Below are 12,445 nucleotides of genomic sequence, written 5' to 3' on the forward strand. Positions count from 1 at the left end.
TTCGCGGTGGGGTTTTTGCCAAGGTTACTTGCTTTTTTCTTGGTTTATAGGTACGTTTTAGGGCTCGTCTCAGGTTGCTTAACAGTCTATACATAGGGCTGAGGCTGTGAATAGGCAGACTGACCCTCTTCTGTGGCTGTGTCAGTACTGCGGTATTTTTGGGAATGGCAGCTGCAACTCCCTCCCCCTTTCCTGTAGCCTCTTGTGTTGTATCTGATGCTGCATAACACACAGGTACCAATACCCCGGAGGAGGGACACTCTGGTGACCCACCATCAAGTACCAATACCCTGTAGGAGGAACGCTCTGTAGACCTACCTTCAGGTACCAATCCAAAAAAAAGAGAAAAAAATCCAGCTTCCAAAAACTTACAAATTTATTCAGGATAAAAGGCAAAGTCCAGTCCAATCCAATAAATCACATAGTGAAGAGTAGCAAGCTACGCGTTTCGAACAATGGTATGTTCTTTCTGTGCTTTGAGAAAGAACATACCATTGTTCGAAACGCGTAGCTTGCTACTCTTCACTATGTGATTTATTGGATTGGACTGGACTTTGCCTTTTATCCTGAATAAATTTGTAAGTTTTTGGAAGCTGGATTTTTTTCTCTTTTTTTGGATTGCTTGCTCACGTGATGACTACACGTTATCTGTGCTTCCCCACAACACATGCCGACAGGTGAGCTGGTATATTTTTTTTTCTTTTTTCTGCTTCAGGTACCAATACCCTGTAGGAGGGACACTGGAGACCCACCAGTAGGTACCAATATCTCGTAGGAGGGGCGCTATGGAGACCCACCATCATGTACCAATGCTCCAGAGAAAGGGATGCTCTGGAGACCCACCATCAGGTACCACTACCCCGTAGGAGGGACACTCTGGTAACCCACCAACAGGTACCAATTCCCTGTAGGAGGGACGCTGTGGAGACCCACCATCAGGCACCAATATCCTGTAGGAGGGACGCTCTGGAGACCCACCATCAGGTACCAATATCCTGTAGGAGGGATGCTCTGGAGACGCACCATCAGGTACCAATATCCCGTAGGTGGGACACTGTGGAGACCCACCATCAGGTACCAATATCCAGTAGGTGGGACACTGTGGAGACCCACCATCAGGTACCAATATCCTGTAGGAGGGATGCTCTGGAGACCCACCATCAGGTACCAATACCCCGTAGGTGGGACACTCTGGAGACCCACCATCAGGTACCAATACCCCGTAGGAGGGATGCTCTGGAGACCCACCATCAGGTACCAATATCCCGTAGGAGGGACGCTCTGGAGACCCACCATCAGGTACCAATATCCTGTAGGAGGGATGCTCTGGAGACCCACCATCAGGTACCAATATCCCGTAGGTGGGACACTGTGGAGACCCACCATCAGGTACCAATATCCAGTAGGTGGGACACTGTGGAGACCCACCATCAGGTACCAATATCCTGTAGGAGGGATGCTCTGGAGACCCACCATCAGGTACCAATACCCCGTAGGTGGGACACTCTGGAGACCCACCATCAGGTACCAATACCCCGTAGGAGGGATGCTCTGGAGACCCACCATCAGGTACCAATATCCTGTAGGAGGGATGCTCTGGAGACCCACCATCAGGTACCAATACCCCGTAGGTGGGACACTCTGGAGACCCACCATCAGGTACCAATACCTCGTAAGAGGGATGCTCTGGAGACCCACCATAAGGTACCAATACCCCATAGGTGGGACACTCTGGAAACCCACCATCAGGTACCAATGCCCCGTAGGTGGGACGCTCTGGAGACCCACCATCAGGTACCAATACCCTGTAGGAGTGATGCTCTAGAGACCCACCATCAGGTACCAATACCCCGTAGGTGGGACACTCTGGTGACCCACCATCAGGTACTAATACCCCGTAGGAGGGACACTCTGGTGACCCACCATCAGGTACAAATACCCTGTAGGAGGGATACTCTGGAGACCCACCATCAAGTATCAATACCCCGTAGGAAGAACACTCTGGAGACCCACCATCAGGCACCAATAGCCGATAGGAGGGATGCTCTGGAGACCCACGATCAGGTACCAATACCCTGTAGGAGGGAAGCTCTGGAGACCCATCATCAGGTACTAATAACCCGTAAGGGGAACACTCTGGAGTCCCACCATCAGGTACCAATACCCCGGAGGAGGGACGCTCTGGAGACCCACCATCAGGTAACTATATCCCGGAGGAGGGACAGCCTGGAGACCTACCATCAGGTACCAATACCCCGTAGGAGGGACGTTCTGGAGGCCCACCATCACACTTGTTGGGTAAAGCAACATTGTCATTTTACAAAAATTGGCAGGGGTATGAAGACCTGGACCCTCACCAGTCAGACATTTAAGGTCTACCCTAAGATTGAAGTCCATCAATTTTCTGCTCCTGGATCAGTGTATAAATGAAAAGTTCTGCAACTTTCTAATATATTTTGCATTTCAATTCACCTTCATTTTCACTATCTCTGCCTGCTGTCAGTGTATTAAGCATTGCCGTTTTCATTCAGATCCAACGATCTTGTCATTAGCCAGTTCTTCTCTCAGAACTGAGGGTTTGGTACAATGTAAAAATGTTAGATCTGACTCTATGGGTCCTTTGGCAATTCACATAATGACACCATACAGATAAGGATAAAGAAGACGATTGATCGCTTCTAGGAACACCAAGACCATCTCATTGTGGTGATTAGCGAGGGTCCCACTTATTGTCCAGCAGGGCGCGACAGTAAGCACAGGAGAAAAGGCGCAAAGTATAGGAGACCTCTATTCTAATGAAAGATGGGGGGTCATTTATTATTAAAAATCATCTAATTTGGGATTTCTTTTATGGTTAAAGGGGTTGTGAGATTAGAGTTTTCCTGAACTAGCGCCCCCTATCCAGACAGTGTCTGGTATTGCAGATCAGCACCGTGCAGGTGAGTATAAGACACAGCCCTCCAGACAGAAGGAGTCTTCTATGCTGCTGTGCTACTGCAGAGTCTGCTCCTTTCCTGACAATTATGGAAACAGGAACACATGGGCTACTTGCACAGTGAACAAGTCTGTATGATCATGTTCACACACCACCAAGAAACCTGAAGACACAAAAGAGAATAGTAAAACCAAAAACACTCAGTTTGAAAAAATGTTGCAGTAATCCGCAAGTGCTAGTAAAAGATGTAAATAACAGGGTATTTGGTTGATACGTTTTTTGCAAAAAATGTATACTAAGCTGCTCTAGCAATCTTCACGGTATACCCTTTTCAGAGCAGTCCTAACTAATGTATGCAATCCCTATCTGATGTATTTAAAAACCTGATCATCTGTATACAACCTGTGTGAACAGGGTTCAGAGAGGAAAAATCCATGTGTGCATACAGGGTAGAACAGCTTTTGTGCAGCTAGCCCAAGAGGAGTGGTGGAACTCCCCAGTCTTGTAGACACAAGAGAACAATTATGGAAACAGGAACACATGGGCTACTTGCACAGTGAACAAGTCTGTATGATCATGTTCACACACCACCAAGAAACCTGAAGACACAAAAGAGAATAGTAAAACCAAAAACACTCAGTTTGAAAAAATGTTGCAGTAATCCGCAAGTGCTAGTAAAAAATGTAAAAAACAGGGTATTTGGTTGATACGTTTTTTGCAAAAAATGTATACTAAGCTGCTCTACCAATCTTCACGGTATACCCTTATCAGAGCAGTCCTAACTAATGTATGCAATCCCTATCTGATGTATTTAAAAACCTGATCATCTGTATATAACCTGTGTGGTTTTTAAATACATCAGATAGGGATTGCATACATTAGTTAGGACTCAACTCATTGGGTGGAGGTGACTGAGCATGTGTGTCTACCAGCACTCAACTCATTAGGTGAATGTGATTGAGCATGTGAGCCCTCCAGCACTCAGCTCATTAGGTGGATGTGACTGAGCATGTGAGTCCTGCAGCACTCAACTCATTGGATGGAAGTGCACATTGCTATATACTTTAACACCAGGTGATGTCATATTATGTAAGAACACTACATAACTTTCTTTTAACAGTAAACATGACCAATATTAATTTTTATGACAGTTAATGTGAAGAACCCTTTTAAGTGTCAGTAATGCAGATTGCTGGCATTGGGACGAGCGTCCCGCCCCGGCGGCTGCCCTGCCAGTTATGGGGTGGTGGCACAGAGTAAGTATGTGACCCGTTCCAGGAGCTGATTTGTAGTCTTACGGGATACACGATCCGGGTGTTTGATTCGGGTGGGATCAGCGATCCGGTGTATTCTAAGCGCAGAGATACTGTAACGGGCTGGTATGTGAGCGGTGCCAGCGGCAAGCTGTGACAGGCTCATGCCACACGCCGAATATCTTTTTGTGTCGCTGTCTCGTCCGGGGTGGGGGGTGTCAGACTGTCCCACAGGAGCTGGTGTGATGGATCGCAGACCAGTAGGGCGCAGTGATTATGTCGGAAGTGATAGGAGAGGAATGCATTGCTGACATTCATCTACTACATGGTGGGGGGGTCCCGACCATTACGTTATCTTATACCCAAAAGAAATGCCCAGAAGAAATGTCTGTGCTACGCCCCGGCCATGGCATGCCTACCGGTACCAATCAATCACTGGCATGGCCGCCACATACTCCTAAATATGAAACAGATCCCACCAGGAGGCGTTCATGACCGGGTCTCGGCTTCCACCTGTTTCTGCATTACAACCCTTTCTGCTCAGCCGTCAGCTCCTTCTCTTCTGTGTTTCTGCGGCTTATGACAGAATCAGCTGCTAGAACATTTTATCTGGAGACTAAAATTAGGATTGTTTCTGGGTGAGGAGGAGCCGGCGTCTGTCCACAGCTCGGATCCACACGAAAAAGACCCCCCGGACAAAGGATCCTTCACGAGACCCCAGAAGTCATCAGGGTCTACAGGAACCAGAACCGACACCTCAGAGCGGGAGGCGATATCAAAGGTAACGAAGAGTCAGACTGCCGTCTCACTAGCAGTATTTGGTCAGTATTTTACATCAGTATTTGTAGCCAAAACCAGGAGTAGGTGATAAATACAGAAGTGGTGCATGTGGTTCTATTATACTTTTCCTCTAATTGTTCCACTCCTGGTTTTGGCTACAAATACTGATGTAAAATACTGATAGTGTGATGGCAGCCTAAGGAGATCAGATCTAAAATGTAATCTATTGTTATCTAGGATCGACCGTTGGATCCATATCTGCCCCTTTAAAATCTACCAAAGTCTATAGAATAGATTGTCACCGGACTGTGCACACCAATGATCTCCAGGCTCCACATTGCAAAACTACAACTCTCAGCATGCTCCAACAGTTGGTAGATTGAGGGTATGTGCACACGTCAGGATTATTTTCTGACAAAATCCTGAGAATTCTGCCAGAAATCCGCGTCTTTTTTCGCGCGGATTTCTCGCGGAATTTCCACGTTTTTTGCGCGGTTTTTGCGCTGATTTTTTGCGGAATTTTTGCGGATTTTTTTTTTCCTGAATGACCTTTTTGATAGCAAATCCGCAAAAAATCCGGAAAAAGAATGAGCATGTCCGGATTTTTTGCGGGATGCATTTTTTTTGCGGAAAAAAACGCTAACATCTGCACAAAAAATGCGGAATGCATTCTAAATGATAGGATGCATAATGTTAGCGTTTTTTTACCGGATTTATAGCGTTTTTATGGGGAAAATCCTCAAAAAAAATGCTAAAAATCCTGACGTGTGCACATACCCTGATAATTCAGCACAAAAGATCCAACCCAAATTCACTAAACCTGTCCTGAGCTTTATTTCTCACATTATTATTATTATTATTATTTATTTATATAGCACTATTAATTCCATGGTGCTGTACAAAGTTTTACAACTTTCTAATACACTTTGGCCCCAATTCATCACATTTGTGCTTTTTTTCCAGAGTTAAACTGAATCTAACGATGACTTATATTTTGCACTTTATCCTTTATTTAATTTGCACCTTTTTCTAAAAAAAAAGAAGTTACCTTGGTTTCATCTGTTTTTTTTTACTTTTTGGCCCCGATTCATCATTGCCTTTGATGTTTTTTTGTCCAGCTTTGTATTTTTTTTTTTTTGCACCTAATTCATTATTGTATTTGTGCCTTCTGTTTTATATGTGATGCCCTGTTTTGTTTTCCAGAGGAGACTTTAGATGTTTAGATGTTTTCGCCTGATTTATTTATTATGCATTGCTTATATAGCACCACTAATTCCACAGCTCTTTATAGACATCATCGTCATCTCTGTCCCCATTGGGACTCACAATCTAAATTTTCTAAGTATATGGAGTATGGGGAGGAAACCCATGAAAACACAGGGAGAACAAAAACTCCTTGCAGATGTTGTCCTTGGTAGGATTTAAACCCAGGACCCCAGCATTGCAAACAGTGTTAACCACTGAGCCACCGTGCTGTCCACGCTGCTGATTCATCAATTGTGCATTTTTTAAAAAGTCACAAGCTTTGGCGCACCTCCACTCCGCTCCCCCCATGTATAATTTTGAGTATGCCAGCATTTTGGTGAAAATTAACACCATTTTGCAAACCATGCAATTTTTTTTTTGTCATCACTTTGAATGATGTGGTGCCAAAAACAGCAACTAACACCACAAAGCAAAAAAAGGAAAAAGGCTTTAAAAAAATGCAAATGAAGAATCGGGGACTTTGTAGCACGATTCTCCATTTGCGACTTTTCGAAATGTTGCTACATTTTCCTGCAATTGTGCTCCAGTTACCCGAGTGGAGAGCAAAATCTGTCAAATTTTATTGTTGTCAAGTCTTTAGTGCAACATTTTCTCCTGTGACATTTTGCTCTAAAAAGCTTCCAAAAAGTTAAAACACAAGTTAAAAAAAAAAAAAAAAGACTTTTTGATTTTGGGAAAACTACTTGCATCATTTTGAAGAATTTTTTAGCCAAAAAAATCAACAAATACATCAAGACAAAATAGAAAAGTCACTTTAAAAAAATGCAAAAAATGTATCTGGGTCTATGTATCTAATTTTTTCACCCCTCTCTATTGTCTGTCAGGAAATGGAAAATAACTTGTCTAGGTCCTGAGACTGAAATCCTGTCCTGGTTTAATGCTACTCACAGCTGAGACTTTGCTACATTTGTATCCAGTCTAAACAATAAACACATCAGCAGAAGAACAAACCTTTCTCCTGTCCTGACCATTTGATACAATGAAAGGCTACGTTCACATTTGCCTTGTGCGGCGCAGCGTCGGTGACGCAACGCACAATGCAAATGTGAACGCATGCACAACGCAGCATTTTGTGACGCATGCGTTCATTTTTGCATGATTTTTGGCGCAGAAAAAACTGCATCATGCAGCGTCCTCTGTGCCCTGACAGTTGCGCCAAAGTGACGCATGCGTCACAAAACGCAAGAGCAACGCATGTCCATGCGCCCCCCATGTTAAATATAGGGGCGCATGACGCATGCGTCGCCGCGGCTGCGCCCGACGCTGCGCCGCACAACGCCAATGTGAACTTAGCCTTACAGTTTGTAGATTTTGTAACTCACATACAAGTGATACAATTGTAGCAAACTCTCTGCAGTGAGAAGTATTATAGATGTTTTCCAGAACGTTCATATTGATGATCTATTCCTAGGATAAACAAATACCAGATAAGTAGGGGTTCAAGATCCAGTAACACCCCCAATTAACTGATTTAAGGGGCTGCAATGAAGCAGCGAGTGCTCTGCTACTTTGGAGCTGTGTAAACAATGCACGGGACTCACCAGACCCTAAAATGAGCTGATCAGTGGGAGAATTAAAATAAAATAACTTTAGGAAAGGATGGTTTTTGATAATTTGGGTGTAAACAAGAATGTTCTCATTCACTGACAGTAAGCAGAGTCATTGAAAATAGTAAAGAATTTTAAGTTAGAAACTTTTTTATGCAATAATCCGCCCTATTGTCTCCGGTTGCCAGTTGATCTGAATTGTGCTGCAGTTCTTCTCTCGTTCTTTGCTTTTAATGGGGATGTTATTTTTTCTTGCAGGTAGATGGCGGCTTTGTCCCTCCCTCCACAGAGCTCGTACGTGGGATTAGACATGCCGGGGAGCGCCCCTCGCTTTCTGTCTTTTCCTCGTTCAGTCACAGCGCCCATTGGCACTCACGCCATCCTGAGATGTCGTATAAGTGGAGATCCACCGCCCAATGTATTGTGGGAACGTGTTGGAAATATCCGGCTGGAGCTGGGGGACAGATGCTACGCTCAGAGGGACGGGGACTGGTACCAGTTGGTGATCAGCGACTTGCAACTGGAAGATTCGGGACATTATATGTGCAGAGCTAGTAACTGGTCAGGGGAAGGCTACGCGGGGGCCAAGCTAACTGTGACACTCAACAGCACTGTGGTCAACGAGCCATGTATCGGTCCATGGAATGAAGTATTTCCTTCCACAAAGTTGGCCAACATGTCTTCCTCCATCGCAGAGCCTTCTGCCGAAACAATCCAATTGGATATGACCATCAGTGATGCCCACCACCACTCCGAAGGTCCTGACTTCTCCCCATATTTCTTGCTCCTTCCGAGGTCGCAGAGGTTGACCCGTGGTGAAAGTGGAGAGTTCACTTGCACAGTTTTAGGGAAACCAGAGCCTACAATACGTTGGGAGAAAGATGGAAGGGGCCTTGAAGAGATTTTCGATAGATCTCACTACCAGTTGTCTCCTGGGGGTCATACCTTAAACATTACTCATGTCCGCCCCCCTGATGCTGGCGTCTACGTATGTCGGGCCTCTAATTCTGTTGGGCAATGCTTGGCAGCAGCTGTACTGTTGGTGGACCCGACTACACATCAAGGTCTGGAACCGATTCCAGGGGACCCCCCGGCTCAGGTGAAAGTGTTCACAGTCAATGAAGGAAAACATGCCAAGCTACGCTGCCTGGTTACTGGTAAACCAAGGCCTGAGATTGTGTGGCGCAAAGACGGGCGTGCGGTCAGCCCTTGTCGCCGGACTCTCATTTATGAAGACCGTGATGGGCACTTTATACTCAAGGTGCTGTTCTGTCGCCAACATGACCGAGGCTTGTATGTGTGCGGTGCCTCAAACACAGCTGGGAACACGCTCAGTGCCGTCATGTTACACGTAAGAGGTACGTAGGGTGGGCATAAGACGCGTAGAAGAGATTTACTTTATATGGTATAGTTTAGGCTAACTTGTGGCGTTCAAAAGCAAGCAACAGGGGTCACACAAGGAGCCAAACCACGGAAGGGGGCACCGTGGACTTCTGCAGGTTGATCTCCTGGACCTTGCACCCTTAGCACACACTTAGCTACGATCCTTTTGATACCATGAGAATGAAGATTGACAGGTTGACAGTTTGCTCTGCATTTCTTTCATTCTTCTGCCTCAGTGCTCAGAACACCCAGCTGTCCAGGGAGCAGCAGCGTGGCCCCGATCAAGTGGATGGAGCTGGGTGCAATTAGGTGCACTGCGGTACGGGGAAAAATTAGGGTCCTCCACAGTCATCAAGTGATGGAACATCCCAGTTATCTGCCATTATTTTAAAAGTTAAAAATGCCCTTTAAAAGGACTGGACCCCATACAAAACCTACGCTACCTCCACACCCCCTATATTAGATAGCATTTAGTATTGCAGCGGCAGGCCGTTTCCGAGGCCCCGATGCATTTGCAATCTCCTCACCCCCTTGGCATTACTATTGAGCCCTCTGCTATCCTCAGTGCTGGCCATCCATTACCCGTCTGGTTTCTGGGGCCAAAGCACTTGTGTACGTCAGAACCTCTTCAATGGTGGCATTAGAAGACATTCACAGTAAAGCTCGTGACGTAAGTCAACTGCAAAAATGGCACCAGATGGTCATGCGCTGGTCGCGCTGGTAAAGTGATCAGTAAATATTGCTCGACATTCACCGATGAGATCTATTTGAGGGGTCGTATAACCTAAACATAGAAGCTTCAGCCAGTCCAGGATCTCCAATGTTAAAAGGTTGCTACAATCGAGCATAGAGAGTCCATTAATATAAATATGTAAGAAAAACTTTAAATAGGGTCTTATAAGGGCAGATAATTCATGTTATATCACCGTGGGGTCAATGGACGACCATGCATAGGGTTTGGGATACTTAGGGCTGCTCAGGAGCTACATGCACAATACAGAAGAAAGTTTGGCAAAGTTTTTTTCATATTTCATTTCAGATGCATTGGGGGAATAGAAAACAAGAGGATGCAAAAAAAATCTAAATATCCCTGTTAGGGTAGAGGACTTCTAGGTAGACAGCCTGAACAAAATGTAAATTATTGTACGGCTATCTCATCCGGACATTTGTTTAGATTTTTTGCATTTGGCTTCTGAGAGTTCATTGCAGTTTGTACAGGAACATTTTGATTTTCAGAGGTGGAATAATATGACTTTGTGACAATTATGACCCTCGTTATCCCTCTTCTCCAGAGGTGGGCGATCGCTTTCCAGCTCCATTGAGAGACATAGCGGTGAGAGAGGGGCAAGACGCCGTTTTGGAGTGTTCAGTTCCGGAAGGGACACGGACGTCCTGGTACCTGGAGGATCAGAGACTTCATCCAGGAAAGCGACATCTTATGGAGGAACATGGTACCATCAGAAGACTGATCATCCTAGGGGCCCGGACCGACGATGATGGTGTCTACGTATGCCAGACTCATAGAGGAGCACAGAGTATTGCCGAAGTCGCTGTAAGAGGTGAGCTCCACATCCATTTACAATGTATTAATCAATTTCATTCTTAAAGGGGACATTTCGCTAGATTTATTTAATTGAAACTGCGTTCCTCCTCCGTTTGTTGCCGATTACTGATTCTGGAACAGTTTTTCTTTTTCTTCTGCGCCCCTCCGCTCCAAAGTTATGCCCTTCGTAAATAAAGATGCAAATGTTCCCTCCAACCAACACGGCGTGCACCCTAGGACTACCCTGTGGGCGTTTGCTTTATCTGCTCCAATAAAAACACGGCCACGCCCACAGAGATCGGTCACATAACCCACAGCTGGTTGAAGGAAAAATTTGCTCCATTATTACCGAAAGCAAAACTTTGGAACAGAGGGGCACAGGAAAAAAAGAAAATATGTTTCAGAATCGGCGGAGAAGCAAGAGATGAAGAAAGTAATCAGTTTTAATAAAAAAAAATATCTAGTGAAAACTCCTCTTTAAAGGGGTTGTTCCATCTTGGACATTCATAGCATATCCATAGTGGGTGCACATATGGTAAATAGGACTGGGCGTACTGCTGTCAGGGTCCCAGGCAATTAATAGGGCCGGACTCGCCTGTAAGCTCCCAGGAGCCACTGGTGGTGACTATATGAGAGAGCTGGAGTTATAGTGCCTTATTTTGCATAATTATGGGCAAACCTGGTTACCAATGTGGTGCCCTTCTTTTGACGGAGACGTTAATGTATAAGCCTAAACTAAAGGGAATCTGTCAGAAGGTTTTTGCTGTGGAATCTGACAGTAGCATAATGTAGAGGCTGAGACCCTGATTCTAGTGATGTGTCACTTACTAGACTGCTTGGTGCAGTTTTGATGGAATCCCTGTTTTCTCTGCTGTAGATGTATCACTGCTCAGAATGCTGAGCTGTGTATAACCCCGCCCACACCCCTGATTGGCAGATTCCTGTTTTCATTGTCATCAAGCTACCAATCATTGGTGTGGGCGGGCTTACACAGATTAGCAGGACTGCCTGGTATGTCACACCAAGTCCTGCAGTGATAATCTCCTGCTGATAAAATACTGGTTGTATAATAACTACAGCTGAGCATGTGACACATCCCTGGAATCAGGATCAACCCCCCCCCATCTGAGGCCCAGATACTTATGATGGAGGCACGTGTCTGTGCTGCAATAATCATAACGCAAGATGTGAGCGGTGTGTATAGGTTTGTGCAGTGTAAGGCTGCACTTTTCTATGAGATTTCGTGGCCCCTGTGTAGGAGCCCATAGTATTATACCCACTCATGACCAGAACGTGGCATTTCCTTCTTAGGACCCATTGTGAAGAAGTTGCCTCGACGGTTGGAAGTTGCTGAAGGTGGAAATGCAGCATTTTGTGCCGAGACTGAAAGTGAAGTGGAGCAGGTCGGTTGGACCCGTGACGGACACATCCTTTCCGAGGATAATAGAACGGTTGTGAAAAGTTTTGGGAGGACCCATGTGTTGGTGATGGTCGGGGTAACACAAAAAGATGCCGGTATTATACAGTTCCACGCGGGGCTCTCCGAGTCCTCCTGTCATCTCCGGGTGAAAGGTAAGTGAGACCGAAAGGGTCAGTTACAGATGAGTGACCCCCAGGGTAGTGTATAAGGATGAGTGACCCCCAGGGTAGTGTATAAGGATGAGTGACCCCCAGGGTAGTGTATAAGGATGAGTGACCCCCAGGGTAGTGTATAAGGATGAGTGACCCCCAGGGTAGT

General features: G+C 45.5%; 1 protein-coding gene across 1 annotated transcript in view; it reads left to right on the forward strand.

The window, feature by feature from the left end:
* Positions 1 to 4,885: 4,885 nt before the first annotated feature.
* Positions 4,886 to 12,445, forward strand: part of OBSL1 (obscurin like cytoskeletal adaptor 1) — a 54,330-nt gene continuing 46,770 nt past the window's right edge. The window contains exons 1-4 of the mRNA XM_069732826.1: positions 4,886 to 4,969; positions 8,040 to 9,139; positions 10,457 to 10,723; positions 12,019 to 12,279. Of these exons, the coding sequence (XP_069588927.1) occupies positions 8,044 to 9,139; positions 10,457 to 10,723; positions 12,019 to 12,279 (1,624 nt within the window). The 5' untranslated portion in view covers positions 4,886 to 4,969; positions 8,040 to 8,043. The remainder of the gene's footprint in view (positions 4,970 to 8,039; positions 9,140 to 10,456; positions 10,724 to 12,018; positions 12,280 to 12,445) is intronic.

This window comes from Ranitomeya imitator, chromosome 7, assembly GCF_032444005.1.
Source record: "Ranitomeya imitator isolate aRanImi1 chromosome 7, aRanImi1.pri, whole genome shotgun sequence".
NCBI lineage: Eukaryota > Metazoa > Chordata > Amphibia > Anura > Dendrobatidae > Ranitomeya > Ranitomeya imitator.